Genomic DNA, 14,328 nt, shown 5'->3' on the forward strand with positions numbered 1-14,328 from the left:
CAGTGAGCATCTTGTTAGGGAGCAGCGGGAACAATGCGAGCGGCGAAGAGGAAGCCGCTTAGAATGCCGACGTGATCTTCTTCTATCCGTCTTGTACCGTTAAACACAACTGCCACGTTGCGCCGTCGCAGCGTCTCGTCACGAACATGTGTGAGAGTCCTTCGTGTTTCCACTGTTTGGGTTCGAGGAGAATTTGCCAAGGACGGGACCCCGCTTCGCACAAAACAACGAGCAGAGCAACGAGTCGTAAGAGTTGGAGAATGTTAACGCCTCCCCGAGCCTTATATATATATATATATATATATATATATATATATATATATATATAATTTTAATCTCTTCCAATTTTCAAAGGCTTACACACGTTTGCAAATCTCCATTCCCTGCGGTCGCTTGGCTTTTTCATTTCATTTTCCACACAACAAGCACCATGTTGCTTTCGTTAGCATTAGCTGCATGTTAGCAGGCCCCTAACTGACTTTATTAAAATAATAGATACAATAATAGAACAATTTTATGTAAAATTAAAATCGGTGTTTACAGAGTAAGTTATGCGTGTTTGGAAAGCGCTCTGTGTTTTACAGCAATAACAGAAGCCCTAATAATAACAACACTAATAGTGATAATAGTATCAGTAATGGAAGTACCACTAAAGCATAGAATTATAACTGCAAAACAAAAATGAGTGGGAAGCTGAAGAGGCACGGAGCAAATCATTTCCCTGAACTGGACCACAGATTACCAGATTTGGACTAACCTTTCATCTCCCATCCCATTAACCCTCCTTTTTATTTAAACTGATATGCAGAATATAATCCAGATTTATAATCCAAAGTGGTATTATAGATGTGGGCAGTAAAATGTAACATTTCTGAAAGTACAACAAGGTGACTATTAAAAGATAATGTGATTGGGAAGAAATGAATAGAAAGTGGTCTTTATATTTTTTTTGAATTTAATTGGATATAAAGATTAAAATGAACAAGAAAATTTGGCCAGATTACAGGAACATTTACTAATTCAAATTGATCACCTCATTAAAAAGGATATTAATGTGTGATTACCATGAAATTAAAATTAAATACCATATGACAATTAAGTTCAAGACAATAAACATAAAATGAAATATAAAAGAAACATTTCTAATTTAAAATAACCATTTACATTTTCTTCTCATTCTAGAACAACGAGAAGCTCCCAGCAGCACTCTTTGACCCAGAAGTAGATCACACCGCTCACTTTCCTGCTGCCTCCAACACAGACATGTGACCAGAAGCTCTGTGACGACAACGACAATGGCGGAGCGACTCCAACTGTTGACCTTTTCAGTACGAGAGCGAATATCTGCGGCGGTGGGAGAGCTTCTGTTCCTGTGTGACAAGGTGAAGGTGGGAGAAGAAGTGAGAGACGCGCTGAGCGACAAGGTGATAGCGGCAGGAGGAGACATTTTCAGACAGTTCGAATGGTCTGTGGTGGACTGGGAGAGCAGACGGAGGCGCTCGGAGCGGGAGATCCGGAGGCTGTACAGAGGGCTGGCTTCCATCCTAAGACCCGGAGTCCAGCTGAACAGAGCTGGTCTGGATCCTTCTAATTTATCTTAAAAAGCTTATATCATATCCATCACATGGCAATTCACAATAAATATGGAGCTATATAAACAAAGTATTTACTCATTGGCCGCCATCTTGGTGTATTGTACACTGCGTACTGAAAGCATGGGTGTAAATCAAGATTTATGGATGAAATGGTATATATACAGGGCTCCAGACTGCAACCATTTGGTCGCATATTGTGACCATTTTTGGAGACAGTGCTCCTAAATTTTATAACTAGGAGCAACAGAGGTACTTGCAAATATGCGAAAGATTATTATTATTTTTCTGATCTTGATATCATGTGAAACAGAAGGAGGGAGCGAGAATTGGTGTGTCAGTGAGAGCGTTGGAAAGAGGCGGAGAGCTTTCTGAGTGTCAACAATATCAACATTGACCGCCACATATTGATTTTTTTACTTTATAAAAAGGATAAAATCTTATTTCATTGTAGATCTGCCCGGTACCACTATAGTACTGGTTCCTATACAATCAATATCTACCGGACCTGATAGTGACGCAGATTTCAATGCCACATTTTGGTGCCATGCCCAAGCTGAAATATCCGCCAAACGCGCATTCACTAAACATTATGGTTTGGAGCACGGCACTTGAAATCTCTGTATTCCTTTGTATGACGCGCCGCCGCTTTCCTCTCCTGTGCCACTTGAGCCAATCAGCAGTAGCGCTTGTCAATGTCACATTATGGTTGCTCAGCTTAACATATAACATGTGAAAAGTATATGAAAAGTAATTGAGGACCAATGGGTTGAGTTCATAAATAAACATCTCTTAAATAACACATATATATATATATATATATATATATATATATATATATATATATATATATATATATATATATATATATAAAAAAAAGTTTAATTAATGTTTTTTCTGCTAAAGCACGACTTCAATTTGTGGTCTATTCCTTTAAAGTAAAACAGCACATGGTTATTTCTATTAATTGTCTATTTATTATCAAAGCATTTATCAGTAATACGGTTAAGATGGAAAACGTGAATGTGTTGCGTTGAATGTCGATTTCAGTGGTGCTCCTAAAATTTTCAGAAGGGAGTACCAGTGCCACTAGTGGCAGAAGTTAGTCTGGAGCCCTGATTGTGACGTGGCGCCACTTGTAGCGGCAACCTGCACAAGCGCTCCTCGTTGATTATGCACATTTTAATTTTTTTATCCGTTTTATATCAATATGTCCACCAAAAACTCATTGGCAGTGATCTCCTACGGCCGCAATGCACTCGTGGGTATAAAAATTTACCTGGAAGATCAACTTTAGGACTTTTTATCTGTGGATCCAGGGTCACCCCCGGAGATTTTATGCACCAACGCTCTCAACAGGAACATCAATAATAGAGCCGCTTTTCCACAGCACAGCGGTAAACAAGGCGGCATTCGGGTCAAAATGACGACACAACCTTACCGTCCACCTCTGCATCATTCTTGCTAATGTCCAGTCCCTGGAAGACAAGATGGATGACCTTCGAGCGAGGATTACATTCCAACAGGATACGAGAAACTGTTGGGTCCTCTGCCTGACGGGGACATGGCTGAACCCACTGGTGCTGGATGAAGCCATTTGTCCAGCCGAGTCCTTTTTTGTGTTCGGCAGTGACAGGTCGGAAATCCAAGGGTGGAGGCGTCTGCCTCATGATAAACAGCCGCTAGTGTTACTCCAACAACATCAAGACTATCTCCTGCTCCTGCTCGCTGAACCTGGAACAGCTGACCATCTCATGCCGTCCATTCTACCTCCCCCTAGAATTCCGCACGATCATCACAGCAGTTTATATTCCACCCCAAGCAGACATCGACACAGCACTATGGGACTTATGTGACTTGTGCGAACATCAGATCAAACATCCCGATGCGGCTGTGGTGGTGACTGGGGACTTTAAGAAGGTGAACCTTAAAAAGTTAGTAACTATTGTGCATAATCTCCGGGTGCGTTGCAAAGACATTTCACTGCATATATATGTGTGAAAGTACGTATATGTAAGACAAATAAACCTCTTGAATCTTGATATATGTAAAGTTATATGAAATAATTGTTTTATATTATCTTATGAAACAGTGCAAGTTGCAACCTTTTTCATCGCTGCAAGGTTTCAGGCGGCCAATCAGTTTCTAACCTTATATTACGAGAAATAAATTGGAAACATACTGTTGGTGTTATTTGCACAGGCTGTACCTTTTCTACCTTTTCCAACATGTAATAAACAGTAAGCTGTCTTGAATCTCACATTGAAATTATGACAATTTTGGGTGAAGACAGGCATGTGACATTATGTAATTTGTGATTAAAATGACATGTTTCATATTATTGTAAACTGTGATTAGATTTAAATTAGAATTATTGGACAGTTGGTAAACTCAATGCAAAATGTATATAGTGGAATGCTTCAATTTTGAGGTTTTACATCTTTCTCTGTCTGTATCTCAGTGTTCCCTCCAGAGCTCCAGCAGCTCTCTGTCTGTAAAGAGGAGCTTCCCCCTGAGCAGCAGGAGTGGAGCCCCAGTCTGGGCCAGGAGGAGCCAGAGCCCCCACACATTAAAGAGGAAGAGGAGGAGTTCCCTGTGAAGAGGGAACATGATGACGAGTGCGCTCAGTGGTCCCAGCTTCATCAGCACCAGAGTGAGGAGAAGAGAGAGGCAGAACCTGTAGCTAGCACCTCAACTACACAGATGGAAACAGAAGCTGATGGAGAGGACTGGGGAGTGTCAGAAGCAGCCAGTAACTCAGATCCAGCTGCTGCTTTAGAACCAGCTGGTGCTGAGCAGCTCGTCTCTTCACACTCTTCTGAAACTGAGACTGAAGACAGTGATGAAGATTGGAAGGAGACCAGTCAGCCTCAGTCAGGTACGTTTTTTTATTTTTTCTCTTACCAAGCTGTTGACCAGATGAATGTTAGCAGGTAATAACTTCATAAATTGTTGATTCCTTGGCTAATAAAAGTAAGCAAAATAATATGAGCACTATAAATATTCACAATACTAATTAAACGTTTTTGACATTTATTGTTTGGTCAAATGATTGAGTGTTTTATTAAAGCCTTGTGGTATAGAAAGAGGTTTACCTCTGCTTTCTGCTATAAAGACATTCTTAATGTAGGTGGGTTCATACAGATTCTTTATTCAGTTTGTCTGAAATGTAACAGGAGCAGATATGAATTGACTCAAAGGTGCAGTGTGTAGATTTTTCGGAACGGACTTGGCAGGCATGGAATATAATATTCCTAAGTATGTTTTAATTTGAGTATAACCCCATGAAAATACGAAACGTGTTGTCAATACCTTAGAATCAGCCATTTTTTTTAAAACCTAAATAGCGAGTGGGTACGACGGCTGACATGTTGCAGAATGGACAAACCAAACACAGTTTTTTTGTCTCCCTCTAAACTCCATAATGTTACCAGTAAGTTTGGGCGATCGTGCAAAATTCCAATCGCTATAATCGATATACGATTTTATCGGGGTGGGGTTTGCGCGCGCATAGAACGTAATGTAATGTAATGTGGCAAATGGTTATCCCTGTTCCAGAAGTGCAGGATTCATTATTTACCAGTAAAGTGTTCACACAAAAACAAACACTTTTTACTTAGTTAAGTCCCATGGCAACAGAAAGTAACGGGGGGACATGTCTCGATAGTGGGAATGCACAAGGTTTTTTTGGAACAATATGGAGTCAGGACTTGGACAGTCCCATAACCCTCTGAGGTTGATCATTGCACCCGCTTGATCGCAGGTAAAAATTCAAAAGACTTTGAATTCATAAATCTCTCTCTACCTCCGTGTGATTTTATCATACGCGCGTGTGACTGTCTTTCAAAACTGTCAAACAGAAGATGTTTCTTGTGCATGTTTTTAGTGGGGGTTCTTACAATGTTATATGGGGGAAACCCCATGTGAGCAGGGAGAGCATGCAAACTCCACACAGAGAGGCCCCTAATCAGGAGATACCCTCTGAGGCGCGGTGCCAACAGCGCCCCAGGCGGGAATTGAACCCAGGACCTTCTTGCTGTGAGGCAGCAGTGCAATCACTCTGCCACCGTGCTATTTTGTACATATATTTGTATATATATATTGTATATATATTTTTGTTTTCAATAAATCTTTCAAAACTAAAAAAAATTCTTACATTTCTTGCATTGCCCCACTCCCTCTAGCCTGTAGCCTCATTCCTTTGACAGAGAGAGGGCCCAGCCTGCTGCAGATCCACACCTCTAATGGCCCCCAGCAGGTGGTCATGAATTTTCAGGTCATTAGATAATGGCTACTAAACAGCTTGGGTCAACTGAAATAAAGTTGTAAACAGTTGTGATAAAACCTTCTTTTTACCTAATTAGACATTAGATTTAATCAACTATTTTAACTTCATTATATACCCAAGACCTTGATGATAAATTTTGTATTGACAAAACAGTTTGTCAATATATTCTAGTTTGTGCTATGGCAACATTTCTGGTGGCAACACAAAATACAAAATCATACTCATATCTTGTGTGTTTTAGTTCTATCTAAAAGCTGCATCATAATACTGACCAAACTGTTGATGGCATATCAATGTAGCTGTGATTTTTCTTCAAATAGATATATCAACCACTTTGGAGTAAGAGTGTGTTAAGTTGATTATATTTAAAGAAATATCAGACCACACCAAAATCACAACGCTTCTCTGAATTCAGCTTGGAAAAAAATCACCTTGGAAGAAGAAGGTCCAAGATCCTTTATTATAAAAAAGATCTGAGTTTGTCTCTGAAGTGGACAAGACTGGCTAAATACACAGACACATACCCTTTTATAATGTCTAGCTGCAAGTGTCTTCTTGGCAGAGTCTTCCAACAATTCTTTTGATTAACTAGTACTGTTTACCAGACTGACTTATCTCTTGTGAGTAGCATTAAGCGAGAAGGCTATGCTCAGACCACTATTTCAATATCAAAAACAATGTGATGCGTAATTGATTTTCTGAGCACATTCTATAACTTTCCACTAGAATACATGCAGGAAACAAACAATAATAAATAGCTGTGGCACGGGAGACGGCGTTCACCGCTGTCTGGAGGAGAAACAAAAAACTCTGTTCCAATTCTCTGAGTTAGGTTTACGTTTTAAATTTTCCATACAAATAAGAAACTAGGGAAATAAAATAAATCTAAATCTTTCTCTATGAGATTATATTATATATTGCTATATCATTTCTCTCTCAGGTGTTGGAAAGGGGAGGGGGGGGGCTCACTTTGATAGATGCCACTAAATTCTACACACTGCTACCTACTTATTTATTTATTTTTACCCTGTGCTGTCGGCATGCTGAGTATTTGTATGCTATTGCATCTAGGACAGTTAGTCTGCAAGTGGAGTTCAACTTCTCAACCTGCAACGCAACTCTTTATTCATTAAATCATCAAGCACTGTTGCAACAACTCTGTCCTGTGGACGACCTGTAGGGTGACAAGAGCACTGTTGAATTGCCACCAACCCCCCTCTTTGGAGAACCATTTTACCATGTTTGGGTATGTAAACAACTTATCACTACTCCAAGAGGGGGAGAATCACCACGGCAGAGACAATTAAACATAGAACCAAACATGTACACGGAAAACATAAACATCGGACATGTATTGAAAAATCAGGGTTAATCGGGTCCAGGAAGACTGGAACAGCAATTGGACACATGGACTCTTCCTGTCATAGTTATGGCAGTAAATGAGGGAGGAAAGGAGAGGAATGCAACCAGGAGGGTGCTGGGGTGCGTGCGTACGTGCGCGCCTCATCCCAAATGGTAACACAGTCCCACGGTGCACAAGGAGACCCCGCATCCCCGGGGCACATACATACAACCCACCCCTAAGTGCAGGGACAAGACACAGGCTGCGGACGCTCGGCACGGACCGCAGGCCCTTAGCCAGGATCTGCGCCGGCAGACCGACGCCCCACCCGAACAGCAGGCAAGCTGGCACACACGCTCTAATCACCCGGCTTGGGATTCTGACTAGCCCGGCCGCCTTGCGAATGTTAACGCACCCAAACAACTTGCGCACGTTGACCACAGCGATGTGCAGAGATGGGTCGTGTTGCTGGTGGTGGAGACTCCCTCAGGAGGGTTGGTGTTGACGACCTTGAAACGGGCGTAAAAACTATTTAGCTCGTCTGCGAGGTTGGCAGCGACGTTTGCTGCGCAGCTGGATCTCATATTGTGTGTAGTCCCTGCCACATACTACGTGAGTCATTACCACCAAGCCGTGTCTTGATCTTCTGTTTATATTCCTGTTTGGCAGCCGTGATCGCTCTGCGGGGATTGTAGCAGCTTTATTTAATTTTTTTATAGATACTGTATCTCTGGAGGCGAACGTAGCCTCCCAGGTGGTGAGAGAAGATGGTTTGGAACTGTTGATCCACAGTTTCTGGTTTGGATACACCCGGACTGTTTTTGTGGGGACAAGGTCTATACAATTCAGGATGAATCCTGTGACTGCTTCCGTGTACCCGTCAACGTCGCCATCTGACGCGTCACGGAACATTTCCAAGTCCACGTTGTCATGAGGAGTCTTCCACCTACACACTGTACATTCCATTTTTGTGTTGTCCCACCCCTCCACTTTGTAAGCTGTAACGTTGCGAAGTTGCAGTCCTGGCTTGAACACAGCGTCAGATTGGTCGAACCAGCAGTATTTCTTTCTCAAAGTGGGCAGTGCTTGCATAGCCAGAATGGCCAAGGCAGGAGCGTTAGATATTCCAGGTCCGGGGAGCAGAAAGACTTAAGAGAATGAACGTTCCTCGGATTACACCGAGCAGTGTTTCCCATGAAACAAACACACCAGCCCTTGCCTTGCTTTGCCTTAGAGTTCTCCCAATCTGTCCGCACAAAATATGGAGAACGAAGGTCTGGTCTGAAATATCCTAGCAACCAGGTCCCTGTAAGGCAGATGATGTTTCAATCCCTTAGACCGAGACCCCTGCCTCCCTTTCCCACTGGAAGGAGATACTCGCTGTCAGCTCGCACACCTTGTTGTCCAGGGATTGTATGTTGGCAAGAAGAATGCTGGGAAATGGGAGGTGGTTGGGACGGCACCTCAACCTCACCAACACCCTGCTCATCTCTGGCGTCTACTTGGTATCAACGCTGTGGTGTGTTGGGCCTCAGCAGTTCAAGTGAGCAGGGGATCCCAGTGGAAGAACTCTGGATTGGTGTGATTGAGCGTTGAATCCCTTATGTCCAGCAATGTGTCATATCTAAAGTAGCAGGCAACCTTGGAGGTTAAATAGTGCAAAAACCCCTGTAAAATAAGCAAAAAGCTGCAATGTAATGCTGCAATATTATGGTTCACTTCACTTCTGTTTCTGAAATTGTAGATGGTGCAGTCACTTCACTGCTTTACTACCTGACACTTTTTTGCTCAATGTCTTAAATTCTTAGCATCCTCTGTCTTGTTTTTTAATTCACTGTTATCTTTCTCTCCCTCTCTTCTTCCAGCAGAGAAACCCCAGTTGGCTCCTACTAAGGGATATTCCTGTCCGGAGTGTCTGTCCTCCTTCACATCTCCCATCTCCGATCACCACATTAAGATTGGAAACCGTGAGCTTAGCGTCCAACGGCTGGGTAGTGGAACGATCAGAGCGGAGAGTCTCCTCCCCTCTGTGGAATTTCATCCAATAGGAACCTCTGGAACCACCCGGAAACGGAGAGATGCACAACATATTCACACTTGTAACCATTGTGGAAAATCTTTCCTATCCCATAAACTATATAACTGTGAACAGTGTGGGAAGGTTTTTACTGCACCAAGTCACCTGAAGATACACCAACGCAGCCACACAGGAGAGAAACCTTACCCCTGTGAACAGTGTGGGAGAAGATTCAGTCAATTAGGAACTCTCAAACAACATCAGCTTACACACAAAGATGAGAAACCATACCCCTGTGAACAGTGTGGGAAGCGATTCAGTCAATTAGGACATCTCAAACAACATCAGCTTACGCACAAAGATGAGAAACCTTACCCCTGTGAACAGTGTGGGATAGGATTCAGGAAATTAGGAACTCTTAAACAACATGAGTTTACACACACAGGAGAGAAATCTTACTCCTGTAAACAGTGTGGTAAGAGATTCAGTCGCTCAACCAGTCTCAAGAGACATCAGCATACACACACAGGAGAGAAACCTCACCCCTGTGAACAGTGTGGGAAGAGCTTTAATGACAGTGGTAGTCTCAAGAGACATCAGCTAACACACACAGGAGAGAAGCCTTATTCATGTGAACAGTGTAGAAAGAGCTTTACAACAAGGGCTGAAGTAAAAATACATCAGCGAGTTCACACAGGAAAGAAACCATACCCCTGTGAACAGTGTGGGAAAAGATTCAGTCAATTAGGACATCTCAACATTCATCAGCGTACACACACGGGGGTGAAACCATACCCCTGTGAACAGTGTGGGAAGAGATTCAGTCAATTTGGAAATCTCAAACAGCACCAGATTACGCACAAAGGAGAAAAACCTGACCCTATTAAAAGATGATTACATGAACTCCTATATAAAAATTAAAGAGCGAAGATGTAAACACAGTGTATATGTATTAATGTGTATTTTTCCTTTAATATGTGAGCATAGAATGCTCAGATGGACAGGTTGTGGTGGGGAAAAATGCCCTTAATGTATTACTATCGCAAGAATTTACTAAAATGTATTACTACCAGTATGGAGACTTGCTGGCTGTGAGACGACTCTATTCCTGGAATAGGCCTGACCTGGGCAGTTGACCCGGACAAACTGTGATTCTCCTCACCAACTGGACTGGTGACCTTATCTATTTTCTGAGTCTTGGCAAACAAATATGTCCTGTCCGAAAATACAATGCCTGTTAACTGATTCTTGTACTGAATGTATCAAACCCAGACTGAGAGTGAGAATGACACTTCCAGCTCGAACGTGCTGTGTGAAGGCCTTCTACACAAGTGAATAAACCCAGCAAGGCATCCCCTCGTCTGTGATTCTTAGAATAACAAACTCATAATTAACTGCTTATTATTGGTTGTTTCTGATAAAAGACCAGAGTCGGAATGAAAGGGATTCTATATACTGATGAGTACAATGCATTGTGTCAAATACGCAGGTGATCCAGACTTGGACCTGACTCCGCCGCCAAGAAGAGAGCCTCCACCACCACTCTACCCAGCCCCGCAACCAGTGAAGACGTCTGCTGGGAATCAAATGGGACTAAAAAAGGAGCGCAGTTGAAGGAACATTCCCACAGATAGATGAACGCTACAGCTGGGGTGAGGGTGATGCCTACAGTGTGGCAGTAAAGGGCTCTGCTTGGAAGAATAAGAGACAGATTTGCCTGCAGAATGGACTTGAGAAAAATATCAATCTGCAAACAAGGGCCAACACAATCAATGGCACATTCCCTGGCACGTCTAACAGAAGAGCATGAAGCACAAAGTGGCCTCACCAAATTAGTCCGTGGGAAGTACAACTGAGGGACAGATTTGTCCCAAGGACTGAGACCTGAAACACAGGGCCATGTGAAATACAAAAGCATGAACTGTGACACTGGCAGACTGAGATGTTGAAAGTCATACTCTACATTCTGAAAAGCTGATGAATGAGAAATAGACAGAAAGAGAAGAAAAACGAAGAAGTGAGTGCCAGACTCCAGATGGTACAGCTGCAAACCTTCGAGGGACAACAGCGAGGCAGAGGTCATGGCCGTGGTCACAGAGGGCGGGGCAGAGGACACGATGATGGTTGCTTCATCTGTGGTATTTTTGATCACTGGGCCAGAGATTGCCCAAAGCAGAAAGAGAATGTTGAGGCTTCAGACTAACTGGTGGAGGAGCCGGGGACAAGTGAGGATCCACCTTCCTATTTGTCATGTGAGAGCACCCGCAAAGACATTCATACACACCAGAGCAGTAATTTCAGTTGTTAAATAATGCCATAACCTATTTAGAACATCAATGCAAATCTCAGGGTCAGGATGCAATGTTGTCACATGAAGCATATAAGGTAATGCCGAGGCTCTCGCTGAAGGTTGCAGGTCGGACAATGAAATTTCTAGTGGATTCGGGGGCAGCAGAATCGGTAATAATGGAAAAGGAGCTAAATCCAAAAATCCAAATTGAGTGGGAAATATGACAGTAATTGGAGTTACAGGCATTCTGTGAAAGATTACACAGTCCCTCTCAGAGTAGAGGATGAGATGAATGGCATATTCAAACATTGTTTCCACCTCTCATCCTGGTGTCCAATATATTTATTGGGTCGTGACCTTGTGTATTAGGTTTTTTCAAGAGGTTTATTTGTCACATACATAAACATACGTTCATATAAATATGCAGTGAAATGTCTTTGCACCGCACCCGGAGATTATGCACAATAGTTTCTAAACGGAACATAAGAGCTCACCTATTATCAACATAGCTTACTAACTGAAACAAACTGATTCCTAAAATGTAATGCAGTTAGTGAATAGAATAATATAAATTGAATAAAATAAAAAATAAAATAAGACTCAAAAAGGTAATACAACGTGGGGGTACAAAATAGAATTAAAGGGAATAGAGTTATGTATATGGGATAGGCTATTTGTATATACAGATATGTGCAGTAAAGTGCATGTGAATAAAGTGAGTATGGAGATATACAGGACAGTATACAACAGTACGACACAGAAATACTGCGGGCTCTGCTACTACCCCTCCTAGTGTATAAGTCCTGCAGGGAGGGGAGGGTAGTTCCAGTGGCACGTTGGGCTGAACGCACCGCCCTCTGCAGGGCCCGCCTGTCCTAAGCAGTACAGGTCCCAAACCAGGCAGTGGTGTTGCTTGTCAGGATGCTCTCCACTGCTCCAGAGTAGAAGGCCCTGAGGATCCTCACCGAGACCCGGAATTTCTTCAGCTGCCAGGGGTGGTAAAGACACTGCCTTGCCTTTCTCACCAGAGTGTCTGTGTGTTAAGTCGATGTTAAATCCTCCATTATGTGGACTCCCAGGTACTTAAAGCTGCTCACCCTGTCGACAGAAGTCCCATTAATCACCAACAGCACATGCATCCTCAGTTGTAATTCTCTCCTAAAGTCCACAATCAGCTCCTTAGTTTTGCTGATGTTCAGGAGAAGGCTGTTGTCCTGGCACCAGAGTGACAGGTCAGCCACCTCCTCACAGTAGGCCTTCTTGTCGTGGTGTTGGAGCTGGACCTGGCCACACAGTCATGTCTATAGGGAGTACAGTAGGGGGCTAAGGACGCAGCCCTGGGGGGGGATTCTGTTTTCAAGGTGGGGGAGCTGGACATGTGCCTCCCCACCCCAACCACCTTGGGCTGGGCTGAGAGGAAATACAGGATCCAGGCACACAGCGGAGTATTCAGTCCGAGCTCCTTCAGCTTGACAGCCAGTCTGGAGGGGACTATGGTATTGAAAGCTGAACTGTAGTCAATGAACATCAATCTCACATAGGCCCCCTTCCGGCCATCCAGGTGTGTGAGCGTAGTGTGCAGTTTTTGGGAGACGGCATCATCTGTGGATCTGTTTGGCCGGTAACTGCAGCGGGTCCAAGGTGTGGGGGAGGGAGGCGCAGATGTAATCCTTAATCAGCCTCTCGAAACGCTTCATGACCACCAAGGTGAGGCTCACGAGAGGTGTCACCTTTGCTGCAATTGAAGTAGGAATAGAGATAATTAGGCAGGGGAGGAAGGCTCCACAAATTATACAATACAGCCTAGAGGAATTACTGCACGTGTATGAATGGCCATTTACACACACAGGGCCATGAGTTTTAAGACATCTGCTACAGGAGGCACACAGACACATGAGACAGGAAATAACAGTGTTCATGACATACTTCACTGCATTGCCCCGCAGGTGTCTCATCAGGGCCAAATTCAGAGTATGTCAAGAAAGTGATATTTTGGGAGGGATTCGATGTTTTGGAATAATACATGTACTAGGGGAGTTATGTTACCAGACAAAGTGCAAACAGGATTTTTTCCCAAGTTTACAGTTCCAGTCCGTATGTTTCTTGAGCGAACGCTACATATGAGAGATGGCCGGACTTTGGACAATGGTGGCAGGAATCAGATAAAAAAACATGTTTTCTATAATCCGGGACTTAAATAATTGAAACAGCGTGAGGACTGAACGAATTGGGAAATAATCAAATTGAGATTTTTTTATTTAGACCAAGATTGCAATTGCGATTTAGTATGCCTTATTTTTATAGTTCCTTATCTTCTGTATTATTCACTAAACCCAAAAAATAACATATTTTTACAGTATGATCAACACAACATGGATACAGTCAACATATAAACTGCTGTTTCAGCCAGGCCTACATGTTATGATGAAATGAGATGAATTGATGCATGAATTGATATAAATAACATATCTTTTAACTATTGAATTGTAAAAAGATAAACCTTCAATCACAGTAGAATATTGACACATTGATTTAACTTACAGCCTTGTAATTGTTCGAAACTGAAAATTACCATTCAAACAATGACAATGTGTCCTGCACTGAGCACACTCGGTTACGCGGCTGGATGGGGCGTCTGGCCGGTTGTGTTATGGCGGGCCTTGCTTTCGCCCTTGGGCGGGGTGCTAGCGGTTCGGACGGTGTTGGTCTGTTGGCGCAGGACCTGGCTCTGGGCCCGAGGTCCATGCCTGGCGCCCGTGGCCCAGGTTCTGCACCTGTGGCTGCGTTTTGTGCTCACAT

General features: G+C 43.1%; 1 protein-coding gene across 1 annotated transcript; it reads left to right on the forward strand.

Moving 5' to 3' along the window:
* Positions 1-39: 39 nt before the first annotated feature.
* On the forward strand, positions 40-10,853 carry LOC307230638 (uncharacterized protein; the record flags this gene model as incomplete). The annotated part of the gene is made up of 5 exons (XM_080001074.1): positions 40-246; positions 1,183-1,575; positions 4,054-4,470; positions 9,088-9,189; positions 10,729-10,853. The coding sequence occupies exons 2-5, from the start codon at positions 1,296-1,298 to the stop codon at positions 10,851-10,853; spliced, it is 924 nt and encodes a 307-aa protein (XP_079857200.1). The 5' UTR covers positions 40-246; positions 1,183-1,295.
* Positions 10,854-14,328: the final 3,475 nt, after the last annotated feature.

The sequence above is a fragment of the Zeus faber genome, assembly GCF_960531495.2.
Source record: "Zeus faber genome assembly, chromosome: 5".
Taxonomy (NCBI): Eukaryota; Metazoa; Chordata; class Actinopteri; order Zeiformes; family Zeidae; genus Zeus; species Zeus faber.